The sequence below is a fragment of the Castor canadensis genome, chromosome 18, assembly GCF_047511655.1.
Source record: "Castor canadensis chromosome 18, mCasCan1.hap1v2, whole genome shotgun sequence".
Lineage (NCBI taxonomy): Eukaryota > Metazoa > Chordata > Mammalia > Rodentia > Castoridae > Castor > Castor canadensis.
Window position 1 is genome coordinate 39,827,508 of NC_133403.1, and position 24,575 is coordinate 39,852,082.

General features: G+C 48.5%; 1 protein-coding gene across 5 annotated transcripts in view; it reads right to left on the reverse strand.

The window, feature by feature from the left end:
* Window positions 1–1,444: 1,444 nt before the first annotated feature.
* Window positions 1,445–24,575, reverse strand: part of Camkk2 (calcium/calmodulin dependent protein kinase kinase 2) — a 52,374-nt gene continuing 29,243 nt past the window's right edge. For 2 of the 5 annotated variants that reach the window (XM_074060933.1, XM_074060932.1), the window contains exons 6-17: window positions 24,293–24,426; window positions 21,796–21,832; window positions 18,605–18,626; window positions 18,379–18,467; window positions 17,159–17,358; window positions 16,553–16,606; window positions 13,832–13,905; window positions 13,650–13,737; window positions 12,462–12,590; window positions 7,806–7,906; window positions 7,272–7,314; window positions 1,445–4,489 (exon numbers count right to left, since the gene is read on the reverse strand). In XM_074060933.1, coding sequence (XP_073917034.1) covers window positions 4,319–4,489; window positions 7,272–7,314; window positions 7,806–7,906; window positions 12,462–12,590; window positions 13,650–13,737; window positions 13,832–13,905; window positions 16,553–16,606; window positions 17,159–17,358; window positions 18,379–18,467; window positions 18,605–18,626; window positions 21,796–21,832; window positions 24,293–24,426 — 1,142 coding nt within the window. In that variant the 3' untranslated portion in view covers window positions 1,445–4,318. The remainder of the gene's footprint in view (window positions 4,490–7,271; window positions 7,315–7,805; window positions 7,907–12,461; window positions 12,591–13,649; window positions 13,738–13,831; window positions 13,906–16,552; window positions 16,607–17,158; window positions 17,359–18,378; window positions 18,468–18,604; window positions 18,627–21,795; window positions 21,833–24,292; window positions 24,427–24,575) is intronic. The other 3 variants (XM_074060934.1, XM_074060935.1, XM_074060936.1) reach the window with 3 other exon arrangements.

A 24,575-nucleotide genomic window follows, 5' to 3' on the forward strand; every position in this document is an offset into this window, starting at 1 on the left:
AACCAGAACAAAAATGGTAGAGCACCTGCTTTGCAAGCATGAAGCTCTGAGTTCAAACTTCATTCCCACTATAAAAGAAAAGGTGTGTGTGGGGAGCTTGACAGAGGGAGTTATTACCATCGTAGCTCTTCCACCTTCTGGTTACCATCTTAGAAGGAGAGAGCAGCCCTCACCAAACCCTAAACCTATTGACACTTTGATCTTGGATTTCCCAGCCTCCAGAACTGTGAGAAATAAATTTCTGTCCTTTGCAAATTAGCCAGTCTCAGGCATTTTGTTATAGCAGCACAAACAGGTGAAGACAAATGGCTTAATGTCCTGCAGGGTAAGGAGTGATGGTGGCTGTCTTCTGGAGTGGAAGACATCGCCTTTCTTCTCCTTTTCTGAAATGGAATGCAAATAGCAGTTGGGCTTAGGGATTGGTGGTGAGTGCTTACTTCACTCAACAGAGTCATCTTGCATTCAGCTACATCCCTCTCATTGGCACACCTGACGCTGCCCCTTAAGTAGGAGTTCTTCAAGCTTTTGTCCATGAAGGGGCTACTAGGAGTCTCTGTACCCCTAAATGTACAGAGATGCACTGTGTACATTTCTTTTTGTTTTCCTCAGATTCTTAATGGGGTCTTTGAGCAGGAATTCCCTGTTCCTGATTTGTAACAGCCTTTCTCTTTTTTTAATGAGACAGTCTCACTTGCTATACATCCCAGGCTGGCCTTGAACTCCTAATCTTCCTGTCTCCACCTCCTGAATGCTAGGATTATAAACATGCACTATGCCTGGCAACAGCCTGTATTTCAGTGTTTTTCTGCAGCAACAGGATGAAAGTTTTTCAGACTTCATCTGCTTTCCCCTGATAACAGAAAATAAGGTTCAAAGCCAGGAGAGCAACACCATGGGCCCTTGACCTCTGGCCTGGAGAAGCCATCCACATGCCACAAGAACCAGCAAGCATCAAGATTAATGGAATGCTGGAGTTTGGGTGATTTGCTGACAAACTGAAGCCTTCAGACAAATGGCTTCACTTCCCCAAGCCTCAACCCATAGGCAATGATTCATACAATGGGGTAAATCCCCACCTCGTGGGGCCAGGTGTTGACGGCATACCTAGCCCACAGGACACGTCTCACACTGAAAACCTCTCCCAGACTGCTCACCCATCTGGCTTCCCCAGAATCTTGCTGTCACACTTCAACCAACAGGTGGGTCACCTGGAAGTGGCTTTAAGTGGGGCCTGAGCTTACGCATTCTGCCTGGATCCTAGGTTTTGTGGACACAGCTGGCTGGTGTTGGAACCATATTGAGCAGCAACACACTGGGACATGCCTTAAATCAGGGATCTGCTGGCTACATTAGTCTTGACTTGGGCATCTGACCTGCTGTCAGCCTAAGGAAGGAAACAAGCATAAGGACAGACACCCGAAATAAACAGCAACCAATCACAGAATCCCAGGAGGCCCAGGCTTTGCACCATTTTGCTGTCTGTTTATTTCAAGTTTACAGAGAAGCTTAATCATCTGTGGAAAAACACCAAAGGCTTATTTTTTAAGTTCATATACTTATAAGTGATAAATACACAGTATTTAACTTTGTACACCTGATAAAAGGAAAATGCATAGTAGAAAGGATCAGGAATCAAACAGAAGCATCGGGCATTGGATAGATCACAGAATAGAAAAGTCAAGTCCCATGAAACTCAGCCCATGAAGCTGGAGAAAAGACAAGAACCAACAACCTCGAGACCTTCCCTAGCACCTTGGAAGCAAGTGGAGGTCCAGGTTCCACCATGGGCAATGGGAGGCCCCCTCTGGAAGAAGAATGAGAGCCACAGGCTTTGCCTTGCTGTCTACTTGTGCAGGTGTTCTCTTTCTAGTTCCAGGAAGACTTTGAGGACAGGAGTACCGCCCCATGGAAAGGCTAGACCAGCAGAGAGATGGACTCTGTGGCCCCAAGTGCCAACAAGGGACTTAATAATGCTTCTGGTGACCTGTGGCAACCCAGAACAGGGGAGGTGGAAAGGGGCAGAGGGAGAGAAAAGTGAGGGAGGATTTGTGCTTCCTACAAGGCCATAGGTATAGACCACAGTTGCTTACACCACATTGGTCCATAGATGAGCCAGCCACGGAAGGCATCATGGCATCCGTTTTGCTCACAAAGAAAAGCTTTTAGTGACAGCTTCCCCCTTTCTGGCAGAGCTGGCTTTTGAAAATCCCATGTTTGTGCTCCAAGAATGGGGTTCTAATGCTCTAGTTACAGCCATGTCCACCTGTACGTCCCATGGGGGATGGGGTAGTTCCTTCCCACAGCTTTCTTTGGTGTTTCTTTATTTTTTTAAAAAAGTAGTCAATGTGGACCTCCCCCAACCCACCTACCCAAACATGTGGGTGTTGCCTAATTGCTGGTATTCCACATAAGACATCTTGGGTGGAAAGTTCCATGGTAGGGAGGAATGGCATTGCCCGATGCGGTAGTGTAAACACAGGAGGAGTTCTGCAGAGCTCTGCATGCTGCCTGCCAGGCTGGAGTCCATGCAGACAGGCTGGGATGGAGCCTAAGGACCAGTTGGCTTAAACCACTGCATGGTGCTTATTGCAAACTAACCAAACCCCATCTCCTACCAGAAGGGGTGGAGCTATTGTGGTTTCCCCATAAAGTTAAAGGGGGAGGGCAAGAGGAAGTGCTTGGTTACAAAGACAAAGCAAGCAGGCAAGAGGACCCTTGCTGGACTGGAGTCTCTGCCCTTCGGAACCGGCATGTCCTAATTCTTAACTGCTTATATGAGAACAAGAAAAGTCTGGCTAAACTATAATCAAGAGCTTAAGAAAAATCTATGGAAGCCAAGAACACCAGCTCTGTGTGGATGTGGGCAGGGGGCACAGGCCTCACTCTGTCTCTGCAGGAAGTCTCTGAACCAACGCTCATCAGGCAGAAACTATGGGAAACTAGTCTTTTGAGTCCCACTACTGATACCGTATTTCCCCTAAAACCAGAGCTCTCATAACCCCCCAAAGCACTAGGAAACAGAGCTCATGATCTCCCAGGGTTAAGTCCTTCCAGTTTTCTTCCCCCTCGAACTTCATATTCATCCACGTGTGACTCTCGACAGTCACACCCAATCTTAATCAAACTTCCCAATATTGGCTGGAAGTCAAAAAAGGAGCAACTTGTTCTCCTTGGGCTCTGGCTGTCAAAGGGAACATCCTGTGCCAACCCTGGTTCTCTTGTATCCTGAGGAGTGATCTGAGTTCCAACAATCTTCTCTAATGTCACCATGGATCCCCATAAAGCTTTGACACTAACCTTTGACATTTGTGCCTCAACAAATGGGACAATTTCCTAAGTGGCCCCTGGACACGTTTCGTTGACTACCACAACCAGCTAGTACTTAAGACAAAAACAAAACCTTAGCAGTCTCTAGAACGCACAGGTCACAAACAAGCAAAGCTGCTAATATACAAGCAAAGGTGTCATGGGCTCTGACTCCGATCCCATGGCAAAAACCGCGACATGGATCCTGGAAGCTCTGAATAACTTCTGAACCTCTCTAGAGTTCAGTCTAGTTAGAGAACTGAAATTTTTCTGTTGACTCTTAAGCCATGTAATGTACATGGAAGTGTAGGATTTCACCCTGAAGTTTTTGTCATTGAACAGTGAGGTTGACTTAGAGCTCGGCCAACGATGTCACAAAGAAATATGTTCAGCCCTCCAGGCAAACTTTTTCCTGCCACAGCAGCCGAATACCCTTTCAGGGTTGGAGAATCCAATTCAATTAAACTTCAAGCCCTTTCAGTTTTCCTGACTACAATTCTACCCATAAAAAAATTAAAAAGTCGTTCTTAAAAACAAGTTGCATCGAAACTCCCTGCACGGTTCTGAAAGGTGCCACGGCTTGGGGTTTTGCACCTAACCTTCATGGCCCCAGCCTGCCGGGGTTTTCTGCTCCCTCCTCCGTGCAGCTCAAACCCCACACACATTCACTTGGTACATCTGACATGATTCTGAATTCACAATGATGGTTTTTTGGCATAAAAACATTTTAAAAAGCAATTGTCCCAAAATGCACATGGGTTTGGATCTGTAACTCACACCTGCCGGTCCAGCCAGCCAGCGGCCACAGTCAATGTCACGGAGTCAAGTTTTTGTTTTTTTTGTTTTTGTCCCCTTTAAAACAACAAAGGAAAAAACAAATAACCAGAGATGACAGTCAAGGCTCTACACACGTGCTCAGTTTCCGTAGGACATGCTGCTATGGAAACGCGGGGTGCAGCAGCCCCGAGCGGGGCAACATGGCCAGGCATGCGAAGTCAAGCAGTCCAGGCAGCTACTCCGGCTCCATCACCTCTCCAGGCTGCTGTGGAGGCATATCTGTGGGGGAACCGGAGGCGGGGACCCCCCAACTTTCCACGCAGGGATCACCTTTCACAAGAGCACTTCCTCCTCCCCCACGGGGGCCGGCTCGGGGCCCCGGAGGCTGTCTTCGCTGCCTTGCTTCCTGCTCACCAAACAGAAAACCAGCGTTAATGCTCAGACAAAGGGTGGCAAGGCCCTGAGCGGCTCTCTCTCACCTTTGTGCCCCATCTGCCTAAGTGTGTCATCTTGTGCCACCTGGGACATTATCGCCATCACCTGATCTTTTAGCTGCTCTGCCCCACTTTCCTTGCTCACACAAATTTTTCCAAAGGAGACTTTGCACCCCCTCTGTAAATGAGGAAGCACGATTTGCCAAAAATAGCAGGAAGTATAAAACAGGTGCAAAACTAGCTATGTAACACCTAAAATCACTGCACGGGTCACATGAAGAAGGCGGCCCTGCTGTGGGGAGTGTTCTCTGTTTATAGGTCTCTGGGCTTTCTCTCCCCCTTAGGGTAGAAGCTGCAGGGCAGAAATGATGGCACTTGTCCTCAGTTGCCCCACAATGTGCTCCTGGGGGCAGCAGCCTGGCTTAGAGTGACCTCTGAGAAAAGGCTACAACAACCTCCCCAAAGAGCTTCCTGGTGTAACAACCATGGATAGGAGGGGAAATCGCTAAGGAGGGGTCAAGTCCTTTGCTTCCTTCACGCAGGTGCCCCCTTGTAAGGGAAGCCGTTGGGCTTGCCATTTGGGGCTACTGTCCGTCATTACCAACAGCCATCTGTGTGCCCTGTTCAGACAGAAGACTCTGCCTGCTGCACAAGGAAGGAAAATTGTGATGTCTGTTTGAAAATCACATTCAGTGGCTTTTTATGTTTCTAACAAATAGGGGGTGAAGACTCCTGGGGAGCAGAAAGCTGGGCCTAGATGTCAGAATGGGGCCATGACTCCTGTTCTTGAAGATGCCCACTGGCACAGGCTGGGTCTGCTGCAGACTGAAGTGAGCCTTCAGTCCAGGACCCCATGACCCAATCTCTATAAGCATCTCAAGAATGGCATCCACCCCATAGGCTATGAGCAGGTAACGGGCTGCAGGTGAGAGAATGAAGGGGCAGTAAAGCCTTTCCAGCCAGACTCCATCTGTTGGTGTCTTGCAATTTTGATCTCATTAAAAATTAAAAAGAAACAAAGAACAGACTTGCTCAGGGATGGAAAGCAACCCCAGTTCTGGCAGAGCCTGACATAGAGGATAAGAAGAGAAGGGCTATGGAAAGGCCAGACCACCAGGCTTCCCCTCCTTGTCATGGCGGGAGACTCAGGCCTAAGGAGGGGCCATCTGGTAGTCTGGAAATGAGGTGGGCTGCTGAAGACAACTTAATTGCTGACGCTGACACATCTTCCTGGTCTCCCTGATCACAATCTAAGCCCCTGGCTACCCAGGTAAACTTCCTCGCCTTACAGAGAGAAATGGCTTCCACTTGTATACAATTTTCCACAGCAGCATCATTCGTGACAGCATCAGCAGATGAATGGATAAACAAAGTGTGCTCCATCCAAGTATTATTTGATCATCAAAAGGATCAAAGCACCGATGCAATGTGGATGAACCTTGGAAACACGATGCGTGAATGAAAGAAGCCAAACACAAAAGCCCACACACTGTATGACTCCATTTATAAGAAATGTTTAGAACAGATAAATCCTTACAAAAATGGAAGTACATCAGTTGAGTGCTGGAAAATGAGGGGTTTTGGTGGGGACACCTCACAGGTGCAGGGTTTCTTGTTGGGTAAGAAAAATATTCTAAAATTGTCATGGTGATGGCTGCAAAACTTGGTGACTATATTAGAAGTCACTGAGTTAGACATTTAAATGAGTGAACTGGATGTGTATTCTTTATTTATTTTTTTGTGACACTGGGGTTTGGTTTGAACTCTGGGCCTCATACTTGCTAGGCAGACACTCTACCACTTGAACCACACCGCCTGCCCTTTTTTGTGTGTGTGTTGAATATTTTTCAAGATAGGGTCTCTTGAACTATTTGCCTGGGCTGACTTTAATTGACAGCCTCCTGATCTCTGCCTCCTGAGTAGCTAGGATTACAGGCATGAGCCACCAGCACCCAACTGTGAATTTTCTCTTAATAAAGCTTTTTTCTTTTTTTTTGCAGTGCTGGGGATTGAACCCACAGTCTTGTGCATACAGTACACACACTCTACCGCTGAGCTACAGCTCAGGCCTCAATAAATCTATTTTTAACAATAGAAGTGGCTGTGTGGAGTCAGGCAACCACATGAGGTTCAGTGGGAAGGACACTGGGGTCTTCATCCTGTCTTAGGTATTTGGGGACAAGTGGTATAGAGCTACCAACCAGGTGCTCCCAAGTCTTACAAGCACAAAAGTTCTCATTTCTCCTGGGAGGTACAGGTAATGCCAGCCCCTGGATGTGTGCATTTGGGAGAAGGATGGCTGGCCAGGAAGGAAAAGGTCTGAATCCTGCCTGGATCAGAGGGCTTTTACATCAGCAACAGGCAGAAAGGAACTTCTGTTTCAGGTCTTAACCCTGTGCTCGGACCACTCACACACACAATAGAGAAGTTCTGGGGCCTGTGACAAAGCTTCAGTGCCATGGCTGTGCACTGATTTACGTGGGTGCCTGCCTGGACCTGATGACCTGAAGACCTGGGTGAGTTCACAGGCATTCCTGGTGGAGCGCCATGCACTGCAGCTCAGCCCACATGCAAGACCCGTCATCGGGCCCAAGCCCCTCATTGCCCCTCATTTTAACCCCTGGGTCTGGAGGCCCCCAGTGACCTAGGCAAAGGCTGGAAGGCATGGCTGCCTGGTGGAAATGTCCCCGTGCTCTGCAGCTGCCCCGCCCCCAGGCCCCAGCAGAGGCTATGGCACAGGCAGGCTGTTGTTACCTTGGGCTCAGACAGGGGCTCCCACTCCCTGGTTGGTTTTTTGCTGGAATTGCCAGAGGGAGGGAAAAGGGAAGTGAGAAGGGACCCTTGGGATCCATGGGATGCCATCCCCGCCCCGGAGACAATGGACCCCAACACCTGCTTCACACAGCTGAGCCAAGGCTGTCTTTCCTAGCAGGTGAGTGGACACCTGTCTGCATTGACATGTAAGGGCCCAGAGCGAAACCAAAACACTATGTTTCTGGGCCACAGAGTGCTGATGGTCAGAGACAAACCCCCGCCATGAAAGCAGGAGTCTGAGACAGGGGACACTTCAGGGTGGATGAGCTGTTGGCACACGGATGCTGGCTGAGCCCAGAACACAGAAAGACGAAAGCCAGTGACTGCCGATGTCCCCACTGTGCCGGGTGGGTCTCCCTCCGAGTCCTTCCCAGTGGCACAGCTCCAGGGATGGCCCGTGCAGTGGTGTGGGAAGCACTGTCCCAGGCCTAGTCCCTTCCCCCTGCCCTGGGAGGAAGGCAGGTGGACACTCACGTGAGCAGGTTCCCAGGCGCGGACAAAGAGCGTTCCTCCCGCCGGCTGCCCTCAAAAGGGTTTCCAAAGGAGCGTTTCCGAATCATGGTCTTCACTAGGATCTGAAGAGAGAGGACAGTGACTCCTCGACCCATGGAGAATCAACGTGTTCCTTCTCCCTGCCCCCTGCCAGCCCTGAGGGCTCACGACTGATGCAGGCCTCTGTGAGAAACTGCTCCCAGGAGATGCCAGCAGAGCCATCCAAGTCTGGCGTCCCTTCCCAGCTGCCTGCTCCTTGCCCACAAGGTAAGGTCCAGGCTCCAGGGTCTGACATGCAGGGCCTGAAATAATCCAGTCCCACTCAGTAGACCTCACAGGCCCTGGGCTCCAGGAGAGCTGGCTGTGTGTCCCAAGCCACTGCTGGACAGGCCCATAAACTTGTCTGTCCTCAAGGGCAGGTCTTGACTGTCAAGGCCACTCTACCCCAAGGAGAAACAAACTATTGCTTCCCAAGTGTAACTCTGAGGGTGAGAAACTTTTTTTTCAAAAGTGGGATATAATCCACATACCACAAATTCACCATTTTAAAGTACAGTTACCCCACAGTATGCAGGGGGATCCAGAACCCTCCATGGCTGTGCTCAAGCACCCTATATAAGACAGCCGTGGATTTATATAGAGCCCTCATCCCCTTTCCCCTCAGGCCCTGGCAACCACTAATCTTTCTGTTTTGTATAGATTGACCTATTCTGGACATTTTCTATAAAGAAATCATGTAGTATGTGACCTTTGTATCTGGCTTCTTTCACTCAGTGTAATGTTTTCAAGGTCCACCTGAGTTGTAGCACATGTTGAGTGCTTCATTCCTTTTCATGGTCCAATAATATTCCTTTTCATGGATGGACCACATTTGGCTTACCAGTCATCTGTTGGCAGACATTCACGTTGTTGGGGGGCAGATGTGAGCAGTGCTACTGCAGACATTCATGTTCCTATTTTTATGTAAGCATGTTTTCTACGTGGAATACTTTCATTTCTCCTGGGAATACACTAGGAGTAGAATTTTCGGATCCTTATGATAACTCTATGTTTAACATTGAGGAGCTACTGGACTGCTCCTACAGAGGCTGAGTAATTTTACATCTGTCCCACCCAGCAACAAGCAAGGGCCACAGTTGCTCAGGAGGTTACTTTTTTTTTTTTTTTTTTACTTTTATTCATATGTACATACAAGGCTTGGGTCATTTCTCCCCCCTGCCCCCACCCCCTCCCTTACCACCCACTCCGCCCCCTCCCTCTCCCCCCCACCCCCTCAATACCCAGCAGAAACTATTTTGCCCTTATCTCTAATTTTGTTGTAGAGAGAGTATAAGCCATAATAGGAAGGAACAAGGGTTTTTGCTGGTGGAGATAAGGATAGCTATGCAGGGAGTTGACTCACATTGATTTCCTGTGCGTGGGTGTTACCTTCTAGGTTAATTCTTTTTGATCTAACCTTTTCTCTAGTTCCTGGTCCCCTTTTCCTATTGGCCTCAGTTGCTTTAAGGTATCTGCTTTAGTTTCTCTGCGTTGAGGGCAACAAATGCTAGCTAGTTTTTTAGGTGTCTTACCTATCCTTACCCCTCCCTTGTGTGCTCTCGCTTTTATCATGTGATCAAAGTCCAATCCCCTTGTTGTGTTTGCCCTTGATCTAATGTCCACATATGAGGGAGAACATATGAGTTTTGGTCTTTTGGGCCAGGCTAACCTCACTCGGAATGATGTTCTCCAGTTCCATCCATTTACCAGCGAATGATAAGGAGGTTACATTTTAACTGAGGATGAGAAACATCTCAAGATGGGAAGCATAGCTCACTCGCAGGCTGGTGTGGTATGAGGGCAAGGACTCAGGTCACACTACATCCGAGACCCTGAGCCTGGCCTCTGCCTCCTGCATTACCCACTCTCCCCCAAGGTGGGCTGCATCTTGGTTGGGAAGCAAGGACGTCTGGGAGAAGAGACGCTCACCTCCATTCCTCTCCCCCTCCCTTCTTCCCGAAACCCACTCAGACACCCTCATTCCCACTGAATTGCTCATCCACGGAAATGTGGAACTTAGCTTTCTGTCAACCAGGAAGCCCTAGAAGGTTAGAGATTAGTTTCTTGGCTGCTGTATTCTGTGAGGGATTGTCAAAGGAAATGGGGGTCACTGGGAAGTCAGGCTCAAGCCATCTCCCACTTCTTTTTGTTTGTTTGGTTGGTTGGTTTTTGCAGTACTGGGGTTTGAACTCAGGGCCTTGTGCTTGCTAGACAGGTAATCTTACTGCTTGAGCCACTCCACCAGCCCTTCTCTCCCCACTTCAATCAGAGCACAATGCTTCTTCAAATGGTTTGTGTATTATGGACTGAGTTTCTGTTTTGTTTTGTTTTTTTCTTAAGGGTTTGCTGCTAAGAAAAATAAGTATTTCATAAACACTGATTTACCAAAAAGTGGAAACACTCAAATGTCCATTAACTGAAGAACTGCAAAACAAACTGGTCTATACATATGATAGAATATTACTCAGCCATAAAAAGGACTGAAACACTGACTCATGCTACAACACAGACAGACCTTGAAAATATTACACTAAGTGAAAAAGTCAGACACAAGGCCATATAGTGTAGGATTCCATGGATGTGAAATGTGTGGAATGGAAATCCACAGAGATGGGAAGTAGACTGATGGTCACCTGGAATGAGGGAATGGGGGGAATGGGGAGTAGGGGTTTCTTTTGAGGTGACAAAAATGTTTCAGAGCTATCAAGATGACAATTTCAACACTGAATGTCCTAAACGCCACTGAGTTATTCACTTTGAAATGGCTACTTTTATGTGTCAAGAGGTCCACCTCACTGGTGGAGTGGCTCAGTGGTAGAGCATCTGGCTAGCAAACCACATGGAGAAGGAAGTCTGCATTCCCAGGGCTCTCACAGTCACAGCCTGGCACCAGCACAGCAAGAGCCTGGTGGGTCCTGCGACTTGGCAGGTGCTGCTGTCCCCGACAAGAGCACCCTGGCCATTTTCCTCTCATGTAAGCCTCCTCTCATGCATCTCTTTGGTTGGCCTGTCATCCCACAGGAACATCATTCTGGGCCCATTCTTTTCATGATGCCATGAGGGCTGCCACTATCCCTCGCCTGTCTTTGTCATCTCCAGCCTGGCATGTGATGGGTGCTCAGCCAGTGTTTGTAGAATGACAAACACACAGAGGGGGGCCAGACATCACAATTCCCAACATGGACTACTACCCAGCTCCTGTCCACCTGTCCCCGCTCTAGCGGCTCTAGTTCCTGACTGTGCTTGAACTCCTCCCACCTTCTTTGCCCCTCTTCAGCAGTCCAGGCTTTCTTTAAGCTTCTTGCTGGCCCAGGTCCCTCCCACCAGAGGACAATGCCTGTGCAGGACCCTCTTGTTTGGCCAGCCTCTGCCTCTCCAAGAGTGTATGAGCCATGTCAATGCTGAGAATCCACTCTGAAGTGGTTCAAGAATTGTTTCCTGAATAACAAATGCCTGGTCCAGATCTCCAGGATCAGACTTGATCCCAAGAATCTGCAGAGGGAGGGGGATGGGTCAGGCCCAGAATCTGGTGCAGAGTAACCCACGGGGACACTGACATTCACTGCCTCTCCCACCATGGGCACAGAATGGGGGCAGGGGAGTGGAAGGGTGGACGAGGAAGGGTGAGTGGGTGTAGGTAAGGCTGGAACAGTGAAGGTCATGCAGAGGCCCCAGGTGGGGGAGGAGGAGACATGGATGGGTGCCTGGCCCTGGGGCTCAGGCTCTGGAAGGAGGAGAGAGGCAGAGTGTAGGAAGCAGGAGGGGGCGGTGCAAAGCTTTTGGGCTCCCAGAGGGAGTCCGGCCAGTCCCTTGAGGGTGAACACTCTGCATACAGTCTCTTGGTCCCTCCCAGAGCCCAGGGCCTGCTGCCTGCTGGAGCAAATACTAGTCCAATGCAACCAGGGTTTTCAAGGTGACTATGGAGGGCAGCCGAGCCCTGGACCGTACCTGGAGTCCCATCTCCCTCCTGGAGGCAGATGCCCTCCCAGCAGGGGCTTGGCAATGAGGGCTGGGGAAGGGGGGGGTTATGGATTTCTGTGTCTCCAAGCTTAGGCCTAAGGACATTCTGGGTCCTTCTTCCTTGGTCAGGACCCAAATTCAAGGCCAAACAAGGGGACCCAGTGGCTCCCAAGCAAAACCCTACCCTCAGGAACAGGGAGAACTTTCTGAAGCATATAAAGGGGGAGTCCCAGGCATGAGATGTGCTCTAGGGGCTGAAGATCCAGCCAGGTTGGAACCACAACTTAAGAGAGTCCAGCTCTAGCTCTGATCCTTGGCTCCAGCCTGATCCTCCTCCTCCTCCTGGTTCTTCTCCCAACATGCTCTGAAAGCAGGAATTCTAGAAGGGGCAGTATGATTCTTATATGGGAGCTACCCCTTTCTATGAAATTATTAGAACCTCAGGGGCTACCTGCCCTGATGTGTGACCAAGGCCCAGAGGCCAGTGACTGTGGGTTAGGGGCAGCCCCTGGTCATCACTGACACTAAGGGCCCACTTCTGCTTCCCAGGCATCCACCTGTGTCCCAGCCCTGTCCTCACTGGTCCTGCCTCAGGCTCTCTGGGCCCCTGTTGTCGGTCAGTGGTCTGTCCCGCCTTACCACGGTTGCCAGGCTGGGAATGTGTTTGACCGAATTCTCGACCTCCTCTTCGGTCACCTCGACCAGCGTGCAGTTCTCATCTTCCGATGGCAATGGCTCGGCCCCGTGCCTCGTGACCCAAGGGTGCAGCTTCAACGAATGACAGGAGGGGTGAGGGGCGGGTGTGGCTGGCTCCTGGGAGGCCCTGCCACAGCAAGCGGAGCCGAGGAGGGCATGCAGGAGGGAGAGGCCAGGGCCTGGGACCCGGCATGCAGGAGAGCTAGTGAGCCAGGTGGAGTGCAGATGAGCGAGACAGAAGGAAATGTGGAAAAGCCAGTGACAGAGAATAGGAGGAGCCATGGGGCTGAGATGTGTGCAGCAGACCCGATTCCATCTGGCCCAGGTCTTGGCAGTGAGTAGAAGTTGGCATCAGCCTTGCCTCGCTGCTCAAGGAGTACCAGTCACTCCTCAGAAACTCTCCCTGATGCCGGAAGGCTCAGCTCAGCTCAGCTCAGCTCAGGTGGCATCTTCCCGTTTCACAGAGGGGAAACAGTGGCTCAGTGAGACTAGCTGGAAGGACATAACTGGGAGAAGACCCAGGCTAGCATCTGCCCCCAACTCCCCTGCTCGAGATCCGAGTTCTTATCGGTGACCTTTTGGGCTGTCCCCACTTAAGACACACCTCCAGTGCTAGTTAGCCAGGTGTCTAGGAGGCCCAGGAACACACAAAGACATTTCTTAAAGGGACAGATGTGCACACATGACATTGGCAGAGGTGCAGGGGACAGAGTTTCTCCTAAAAGTACATTCTGCAATAAGATGAAATTCGCAGCTGGGGAGGTTGAACTGCTTAGTGCAAATTCTACTCTCAGTGCAGTTTCTCAAAGGGACTGGTCCACATCTCTTGACAGTCATGGTCCAGGAAAGGACCTGGAGGTTCAACAGCCAGGGCATGGAGCACAGGGCGGTCCCAGGTCAGTCTGTGGAGGGTGCACGCCATCAGCCCAAGCCAATGAGAACAAGCACAGGCTACCCAGCTAATTGCTCAAAGACCCCACTTCCTCAATTACAGTGGACACAACCCCACCCCTCATCAGACCCCAGCAGCCTAGAGGCCCCAGGCCATGGGAGGAGCCAAGCAACTCCAAGCAGGGACACAGGCCAGGCCTCTGGTGTCAGCCCCTGGGGCCAGTGAGGGCCCTCAGGTACCTTGATTTCTGGTACCACAATCCTTGACTCGGGGGTCTTGTCCAACATACGAGTGATCAGGTCCTTCAAGTCCTCAGCTATGTCAGGCCTGGAGGGGTGGGAGACACATCAGGAGTGGGAGACAGAATACACAGGACTGCCAAGGACCCAGAAAGGAAGATGACAAAGGAAAGAGTACTCACTGGTCTGGAAATTCCAGGGCCTGGCTCTTGATCTTACTGTGCAAACACATGATCCGCTCATCCATGAATGGGCACTGCAAAAAGGCCAGAGACAGAGTGGTGGTCACTGGCTGCTGTGTGTATTCAGAGGCCACCTGAGCTGTGTCATTCCTCAGGGGTTACAGCAGAAAAATCAACAGGCCTGGCCCAGTCTGGGGAGGGAGCAGGTGCCATCCCCCAAAGTTCTAGATGGATTAAGAATGTCCTAGAAGCATTAGAGCCCTTCCTAACTTCACTGCAGTCTCACTTCAGTTTCCTGCTTACACAAAAACAAACACTGTTCTGTACCCACCTGCTGGAAGAATAATAAAAATCCCAAGAACACCACTGAAGCCCTTGAGCAGCAGCAATGGTTACAAGGGCTGAGCCAACCAGGTTTTTGTGACCAACACTTGATCCACTGTGCCTTCCACCTGGTTCTGTACCACCACACAGGTATCTGATCAAAGCTTACCTGGAGGGTTTCCCTATCTAAAGTAGCCTCACCTCTGTCCCTACAACCACAGCACTTCCCATCCCTGACTGTTTAAGTCTTCCAATGGAATATCAGCTCCAAGATGGCAGGGCTTTGTGTCTGTCTTGCTCACTATGGACTCCCCAGTGTCTGAGAACATTCTTCACACAAAGTAGGGGCTCAATAAAGATCTGCTAAATTAATGAATACTTGAATTATCTCTGTCCATTCTCTCAGAAGCCGTAAGAAATAAGTACTGGGCTGGAGGTGTAGCTCAGTGATTAGCTCATGCTTAACACCTGCAAAGCCCTGGGTTTGATCCACAGGATAGATGGCTGGTGGACTGGCTTAAGTAGTAGAGTGCCTGCCCTGAGTTCAAACCCCTCAGTACCATAAAAAAAAAAAAAAGAAAGAAAAGGAGAAGGGAGACCATAAGCATTATCTTATTATCTTCATTTTACTGAAGAGAAGGGAGTGCAAAGCAGGATTTATACCTCCACTAGGCTGACTCCAAAGCCCATTCTTCCAAGTAGCTAGGATTATAGCATGAGCAACCAGCACCAGCTCCAAAGCTCATTCTTTGTACCACCTTCCAGGTGGCAAATCAACTCCCAAAACCCTTCTCTTCCCCCCTTCTCTTCTCTTCTTGAGACAGGATCTTACTATGTATAGCCCAGGTTCACTTGATATATAGCCAGGCTGGCCTCAAACCCTAGATCTTCCTGCTTTAGCTCCTGAGTGCTGGGAACACAGACATGTGCTACCATGCCTGGCAATAAAGGAACTATAACATGGGGCACTGAGAGGGGTGGAAAAGGTGGTAGAAAGTCAGCGGGGTCTACTCTGGTTCAAAGAAAATGACTTCATTAAGAGAAAGGACTTGAGATAGAAGCTTGAGTTGCCCAAGTATATTTGCTGGACAGAACTCATTAAAAATAGGACATGAGATCTGTACGATTCAATACATGTACATTTTTTTTTAGTGTTGGGGAATGAACCCAGGGGCTTGCACACTGTGCTAGGCGTACTTCCCAGCATTGAGCTCCACCCCCCACTGGATGCAAATTTTACCCCCAAAGGAAAAGCAAATTCCAAATATTGAGTTATAGCTAGTAACTACATTTTAAGGTACCTGAAAGGAACAGCAGAGATGAGGGCAACACACTCGGCAATGTATTAGAACAGATGGATGGAAGGATGGAGAGATGTGTGATAAAGCAGGTACAGTGAAGGGCTGGCAGAGTAGCTCAAGTGGTAGAGCACCTGCCTAGCAAGTGTGAAGCCCTGAGTTCAAACCCCAGTACCACCAAAAACCAGACAAACAAACAAACAAAATCATTTAAAGTAGGTACAATGAAAATGCTAATGGTAAAATCCAAGTGGAGGGGTCATATGTGTTTACTGTATAATTTTTCAACTTGATTGTATGATTGAAAATTTTTTTAATTAATTTTTTTTTGGGGAATAGTTACAAACTCTCTTACAACTACATGGAACCAGATTCTTTAGTTTTCCTCCAAAGGAGCAGAGCTCACAAAAGAGAAAAATCCATGCTTTTATTGCTCACCAAATCAAACTGATCTTCACAGTTAAAGAGAAACCCCTAAATATCAATAATATTGAAACAAGAACAACAAAAGAACTGTAACAACAAACAGGCACACAACACTCCCTAAATCGATCAAACCAAATGACAGTCATCCCATTCTAATTCTAATCCTGACAACAGTGTCTAGGAACTCTGATGAAAAGAACCTCAACGTAGTCTAGGGCAAAGGCGGAAAAGAGTGCAGTTACTGATTGGTGATGCCTGTCCCAGGCTCAAGTGTGGGGAAAGGTGGCATTATTTGTTGTCCTTGCCCTAAATTCAACTATTTACAAACTCCAGTCTCCGCCCACCCTTCTGGGTTTTGTTGTTTGGATTTTTTTGTTTGTTTGAGATAGAGTTCTGGCTGGCCTCAAACTCACAATCTTATTCCTCAGCCTCCTGCCTGGGGTTACAGGCATGTGCACATCCTGCTAATCCTTCTGTTTTATAAGATCATTTTTTCACAATTTGTGAAAAGAGGGAATCATATACAGATATGTACATTTAGGAGGGCATCCTTTTTCATATTTACACCTAGCTGTAACTGTCAAGTGAGTAAGTGCTGTTTTCCTGCAAGAACACCATTAAATTCAGGGGACCATCCAGCAGTACTTGGGAGAACGGACACCCCCTCTCTTACCTGGCCAAAGACAAAGCAGTACAGTGTCACTCCCATGGCCCAAACATCTAAGGCCTGCAAGAAAAAGAGAGCTTAGTGTGATGGACTAGAGACAGGCAAGGCTACCTACAGTTTTTCCTGTACAGCATCCAATCCTCCAGCTTTCTTTGGGGACCACCTCTTCTTATCTCTCAATGAATGCATTTAAGGTGGGGCTGATCGTGTCCCCTAGTCTCCTTGGTGGCCACTTGACCCAAGCCTAGCCAATAAGAATACAACTTCCCCCAGCCATAATGACTGGTCCAAGGATGGGCATATCACATGACCTACGCTGGGCTAATCAGAGCCAGTCCCAGAGGTTTTGCTTTTGCTATTCAGAGAGAGGAAAGCTCTTGCAACTGAGGTTAGAAAGTACCCTCAGCTGTTGGTACCTGACCCATCTAGGGAAAAAACAATAAAGGCAACAAGGGCTGAAAGACTGAGAGGCCTGTTCTTGTTTGAGTCCTCATTTCTGGCTGAGCCTGATGTGAAATGTACCTACCCTTCAGCTATATAAACATAATGCACTTACATTCAAAGGACCCTAACACATGTAGAACTTGGCAGCTCAAACAGGTCCAAACCTACCTTCCCGGAGAAAATCTTGCGGGTTTCTGAGAGTGACTCAGGTGCCATAAAGGCAGGCGTGCCCACAGTGTTAGAGAGGAGGGCATCACTGCCCTTGAACTCATTGCTCACGCCAAAGTCAGCAATCTTGATGTGCCCATCTTCTCCAACCAGGAGGTTGGAAGGCTTGATATCCCGGTGGATGATCTTCTGATAGTGTACTGGGCATGGGGGGACACCAACAGAAGAGAGGGGGAAGGAAAACTCCATGAGGATCTCCACCAGGCCGCACAGCCCAGAGACCCAAGCACACCACCCCGTAGCCCCAAGCCTTTCCCAACCTCCTGCCCCAAACTTGTAGGGCACTCATATGCTCTGAAAAATAAGGGAAGAAGAGAGTCTTCAAGAAGGTTTACCAGGTTCTCCAACCTCATACAGCAATTTGTGACAGTCTCAGTCACAGGTGGTGAGTATGGCTCCCAGCAAAAAGCCTCAAGACTCATGACAGTCAGACATAGTCTCATTTGTCAATGACCAACACTCATCTTGGTCACCAAACCAACAGAGCTCCCAACCCGCTCTAGAGTTCAATCAGACCAGGCTGATGTGACGTGTGGACCACAAAGTAGGATCAAGGATGCTCACTGTCCGCTCCTGGATGTCAGCCAATGGCAATGGGTAATGCTATGGTCTGGAGATGGTGATACAGTAACGAGAGTAGTGGCTCCTTTCATTGAGTTCCCAGGCCAGGGCTTCACCCCATGTTAAGTATTTTACATTTATCTCAATTAAACCTCCCAAAAATGCTACATGAGAGCAGGGTAGGAGTCAAAACGTTTAATGATAGGAGCAGAAAAGACACCTGCCAATCACAACCACTATCTCAGCCCTGGTGAGAGATACTTTAGAACAGGGTTAACAGGGTCTCTATCCTATAGTAGCTGGGAAGAATAAGATGATGCAAGCCGAGTCCTAACAGTGCCTGGTTCACATAGAAAGTGCTGGAGAAATGGTCACTATTGTGATGGCTCTTCCTTTTTCTCTACAGCAGGAAGAAGGGTTTGTCTAAGGCACAGCCCCAGAATGGCTCTGAAGCTGTGTGAGATGTCTCTGCATCTCACAGGAAACTCTGTTTCCTGCCCACCTCCTACAGGTTCTAGGAGGGAAATAAGACACTTCCTACTTTCCAGCTCGAATGCTAACTTCCCCTAGGCGAGAGAGCCCTCCCACAGCCCACTTACAGTACTCAATGCCTTTGATCAGATCCTGGAAGTAGAAACGAGCCTGGTCTTCAGAGAGAGGTTTGAGGGTGGGCACTTCCATCACAGGCCTGAAAGGTGGACACATGTGTGAAATAAAAACCCAGCCCAGCCCTGACCCTCTATTCCAGCAGAGCCTGGCACCGCCTCACTCAGCTTTGCTGATCCAAGAGCCTCTGGCATCCTGTCGGGGGACTGAGACACTCACCCTTGGTTGACAAGTTCAAACACTGTAGGAGAGAGAAGGGGGTGAATAGTTACATTCAGGAACTGGAAATCCGTCTCCCTCCCCATCCTCCCCGTCACCTCCAGAAACACCAAGAAACACAGAAATTAATACGGGGAGGGCAAGAGAAAGAAACTGTCCACAGAACCAAAGATACTCAAGGTTCTGCCTTGCTAAGTACCTGTCAGGAGGCAAAGGACCAGGGATTTCTGATGTCCCAAGGACACTAGTCTGACTTTATTTCTAGAGCTCAAAATGGCCAAGAATCCATAGGTCAAGGCAAATAGGGCAGGGGAGAAAGCAAGCAGGTGGGGATGGCTTATGGGCCCCCATCCCTGGAACCTGTACCTTGGAGGTTCCAGGGTTGCAGCTGATGTTAAACTATGTCCTCTGGTCACACCCAAGTCCTCAGGGCTCATATGACTGAGTTAGGGCAGATCCACTGTTGCTTTGGTCTTTCTTGCATGGGTTATTTATGTCTTAACTTGCAAGCTTCCTGAATTCCTACACCTTCCTCCCAATAAATCGATCAGCATGGGCCTATTGAAACAGGTCCATTTTCAGCCAATGGTTCAGCTACCGTTGGAGTTGAGCAGTGAGTGAGAATTTTTTTTAAACTCTTAAAGATATAAAACAAGGTGGGGTTTTTTTGTTCTTTTTCTTTTTTTTTTTTCTGGCAGTACTGGGGTTTGAACTCAGGATCTTATACTTGCTTGGCAGGCACCCTACCACTTGAGCCACTCCACCAGCCCCATTTTATGTTGGGTATTTTCGAAATAGGCTGTCATGAACTATTTGCCCAGGCTGGCTTCAAGACCTAATCCTCCTGATCTCTGCTCTTTGAGTAGCTAGGATGACAGGTCTGAACAAGTTTTCTACATCAATGGCCAGGCCTCCTGTTCAAGACTTTCCCTGATACCTACTACCTGGCCTGTCTGTCTTTAGCACACAGATTGTGGCTAGAAAATAATAAAAAAAAATAACCATGCAGGGATTTTCCACACCCAGAATTCCCAGCTCCCCTTACCCTGTCCAAGGTCTGTTTTATCTTACTTTTGTGTAGTGTTATCACCTTCAAAGCATATGCATAATATCTAGGAGACTGCCCTGAAGCTGGGGAGTTTTGAGTTTATTCTCTCAGAAACCTAGAAAGGGGTCTAAAAATTGCAATGTTTGTTGAATGAACAAACAACCCTCTCAGAAAAAGCCCATTTAGAGTTGGGTCTGAGAAAATTATGCTGAGGGTGCCATTCTGGACCAAAACTTCACTTGTTTGCTTAACCAGTTCTATAGCTTGGCTATATCTATATGCCACAAAATTAATGTTTTTCTTGAAGAAATGGGGATCGAACCCATGGCCCCCCACACACGAAGCAAGTGCTCTACCACTGAGCTACATTCCCTAATGTTTTTCTTTCACTCAACTCAGTTTCTCCTATACAATGTCAAATTGAATCTAAAAAAAGCTTTTCAAAATATTTTTCACATACCATCCAAAATCACACTGTATAAAGTGATGGTGGTACCCCATTTTGAGAAAGGCTGAGATTCTTTAATAGCTACATTTTCATGAGTCTCTATCTCACCTTTAAAAAAGCCTCTACTGTTTTGTTTTGTTTTGTTTTTTTGAGGAGGGTTTTGAGACAGGGTCTCGCTGAGTAGCGCAGGCTGGCCTCGAACTTGCCATCCTCCTGCCTCAGCCTCCCAAGTGCTTGGATTAAGTTCATCGCCATGCCCAGCTAATCTCGTAATTCTATCAAGTAATACAGCAGATGTTGTTATTGTATGGCTTCTGAAGGAAGTCTTTTAAAGTTATAAAATTCAGATGTGGACCACAACAGATGCTCTTAGGGAATTATGGTACTCTTTTTATGTGAAAATGGTATTGGGATCATGTAGGAGAATGCCCTTGTTATGAGATGCACACCCCAGTATTTAGGGGCTGAAGTGTCTGCTGTTTTATTTTCAGATGGTTCCACAAAACAAAGAGATGAATAGAAGCACTGATAAAGTGTATCAAATCTACACTGAAAAAGAAGATATGACACAAAAATTGAATCAGCGTGGTCAGTATTTAGACATTCACTGTACTGTTCTGTCAACTTTTCTGCAGGCCTAATATTTTCATAATAAAAACCTGGAGGGCAATTTCTAAAAACAAAACAAAAAACATCCCAAGCGACTACAGCGCACTTGAACCTGAAGGAGCTCCCAGAGCTGTGTCTGAACCTGACTCATTACTTCATCACGCCTTGTGCGGCCCAGGATCACACCGTGGCTATCCAGGAGACTTCTGACTCCAGGCCAGAGTCTACTCCCCCAGCTCCTTGGTCCCCTCTCAGTAGCCATCTGCATGTACTCAAAATGCATGGGACCATCTGCACACCCGCCCAAGCCAGACATTCTAGGACAAGAGACCTGTCAACCACACACAACTGGGTGTGACAGTCTGCTCTCCAGTTCTGAATGAGTCCTGCCCTTTCTCGCTACATCAGCATTTATGCTGACAGCTCACAGGACTGTCCCATGTCCCTACCAGTTTTTAAAATGAGGCCTCTGAGGACACACTTGGGCCCTTCCACTTCTGTGTGCAGTGCCCACATCCTCCGTGGCCTCACTACAGCCTCCTGGAGCCTCCATCCTCATCCCTGTGCCCTCTCCTCACTTTACTCAGTCCCAATAAGACACTGAGCTCTCAGCCTTAGGGCCTTTGCACCTACTTTTTATGTGTGATAATGGTATTAGGATGCCCAATAGGTATCTCCCATCTGAAATAATTCATCCACCACTCTCTGATCACCCTGTTCGATCTCCCTCAAAGCACCTGAAGTTCTCTGGTTTATACAGTTGTTGACACTGTCTTCCCCAACTAGAATGCCAGCTTCATAAGAGCAGGGGCCTCCTCTTTCTTACTTACTATCTTCTAGGCATCCTCAGTGCCTAGAAGAACACATAGCAGGTACTCAATAAAGAGTTGCAGATGAACAAACAGGAGACAGAGATTTTAAAAACTCCCTTCCACCTCCTTCAAACCAGGGGTGCCTTCTCTGGGACTCACCGAGGAGCCCAGCAGGCCTGGGAAAGGGACAGCTAACTTTGATGGGACAGAAACCCTTGGCACTGGCTAGCACAGCTGCCTGAGCAAGAGTGGCAGAAGGAAAGGGCTCTCTTACCCATGTACAGATGGTCCTCATTGGGGTCATCCAGGACCTGGTGGCACAGCCGCCCAGAGACAGGCCAGGAAAAGGAGCGGGGATTGGAGAGAAAGAACAGGGATGAGCAGAGAGGAAACAAGAGCATGTGGTTATATCCACCTCCAGAGGGCGCACATTTCACCCTTCTTCCTGGCACAGGAGAAATTCCCAGAGTATGAGACCCAAATGGCCACACTGCAGGTAAGCACCTCCCAGTCCAATCCTCAGGGATCCCAAACACCCAGAAAAGAGGTGACATCAGGGAGGGGCAAGCCCTCCTCTGACAAATTTCTCACACTTGGACAAGAACCTAACTGGCCTCCTACGAGACATGGACTGGTCTTCGGAGTGAGCCCTCGCCTGTGATACAGGGTAGTTCTATTCCTCTCACTCACTGTCCCAGAACTGCTTCAGGCACCAGGCTGTATCTGTCTCGGCTGGCTCACTGGTGACTCATATGGGGCTGGGCACATAGTGGGTGCTCAGGAAACACCAGACCAGTAAATGAACAGACCAGCTGGCAGAGTCTTGTTGGGTGGAGAGATCAGATACCACAGGGCAGCAAGGAGCACGAAGATTCCACCGGGAGCCAGGGTCATTTGAAAACCAAGTGCCCATGGGCTTTCCTCTAAAATGGCCAACTCCAGCATCAGGAAGTCAAGATCATAAATCTTGGGGTTACAGAGGAACAGAGGGGGATGGCCTGCAGCTGCTGTCTCTCCTTTGGGGAAAAAACGCACTAGGCCTTCTATCTCTTCCCACATCACACGCACCTTCCTGGCCATTTAAGATATACAAAACCACAGGCCCCAAGAAATGAACAGACCTTAGGCAGAGCTGGGAAGCTCCCTAGGGCCTGAACCCTGTCCCATTACAAGTCATGCCCAGGGCCTTGCTCTGCTTCTGAGGACCCCAGGCAAGGAGTGGCATTACCCAAGACAAAGATGTGCTCCCCCACATAGAGGCCTCCAGCCCTTGCACATGCTTTTCCTTCCCCTGCAATGCTCTTCCCTGTCATCACCAACCAGGGGACAACCAGGGCCACCTCAAACATCACTTCCTCTGAGAAGCCTTCCCCACGGCCTCGGGCTGAGCAGGTTTTTGCCACTCTACACTCCCATGTCACTCCAAACATCCAACACAATACTTTATCACACACTGTTGTCAAAAGTCCTTGTCACCTTCACCAAGACCTTGTCACCTTGGCAGAGGTGCTCCAGTGTGACCCTGATCCTCCTGAGGGTTCTCAAGACATTTTCAGGGAGTTCACTAGGTGAAAACTAGTTTTAGTTTAAAACTAAAACAATATTAGCATTTTTTTCATTCTCATTCACTACAGGGGTTTTCCAGAGGCCACAAGACAGGTCAGGCTGAATGCAGAAGCAGGTATGAGACTCCAAATCCAGAATCTTCTTTGCAGCCAAACATCAGCAAAAAAAATTGCAAAGATATAAAACCATGCTACTCTTCTATTTTTTGTTTCAGAAAATAGTTACTCTTTATAAAATATCTTACTTGTGCTTATATGCAATGGGAGTATTGTTTTTAAATGAATTCATAAATAAATTTAAAATTTCTGAGCTCATGTTTTAACGTGGTAAATATGAATAAAAGTAACCCACATAACCAACAGTACACCGGGGTCCGTTAGGGTTTGAATATGAAATGTTCCCCACCAGCTCATGTGTTGAAGGCCTAGTGTCCAGTTGGAGACCCCAATTATGGGAAGTAGTGGAAACTTTGGGAGGTGGGGTCTACTGGAGGAAGAGGTCACTGGGCTCTGCCTTTAACAGCCCCTTCTTGTCTCCCTCTCTGCTTCCTGGCTGCCATAAGGTGAGCAGGCTCCTGCTGCCTCACCACAGCCCCAAAGCAATGGATCCAGCTGACCACGTACCGAAACGTCTGTAACCATGAGCCAAAATAAGCCTTTCTTCCTTTTAAACTATTTTCTTGGGTATTTGTCACAGTGGCTAAAAGCTAACATGGGGTTTTAGACAATTTTTAATACCATAAAGGGGTCTTTAGACAAAAAAGTATGAGAACACCTGATGAAGAGCAGGGTGTGGCTAATTACAGTCTCCTGCTTTTGTAAATAAAAGTTTTATTGGAACACAGCTGTACTCATTTGTTTACATAATGATTATGGCAACTTTTGCACTCCAACTTCCCATAGGTGTAGTTAGGACAGCTAGCCTCAAAAAGACAAAAATGGGTGAAGGGCAAGCCCCAGTAGCTCTCAGATTCAATTCCTGCATCTGTAAAATGGGAGTAGTAAGTAGTATAAGAAGGAGTGATGGCAGCATGAAGTGACAGTGGTGAGGGAGCCTGAAGCCACAGACCGTTGGCTGTGTAGCACACTGTCTGGTGTGACTTGGCCTCTCCCTGGAAACTGGTGATGAGTGAGGTGTCTGGGTATTCCCAAAGCCAGTCTGAACATGGGCTTTCTCCTTCCCTCCTCCACGACCCTGCACCTCACCTCCACAAGCTTCACCACGTTGGGGTGGTCCAGCTTCTTGAGGATGGCGATTTCCTGGTACACCTGCTCAATGGGACCCCTGGGCTGGACACAGCCCCCAGGGGCCGGACGGGTGCCTCGGGGTGGAGGGCGACCTGGTGGAGAACAAAGAGACCAGGTGTTCCTCTGCAGAGGGTGATGCCAGTAGGATGAACAAAAGGGGGAGAACCTAAAAGGGCTGGAGTTGCCACCAGGGACTTTAACCAGTCGTCGCTGCATCTGTCTCCTCCTTCCCTCATTCCTG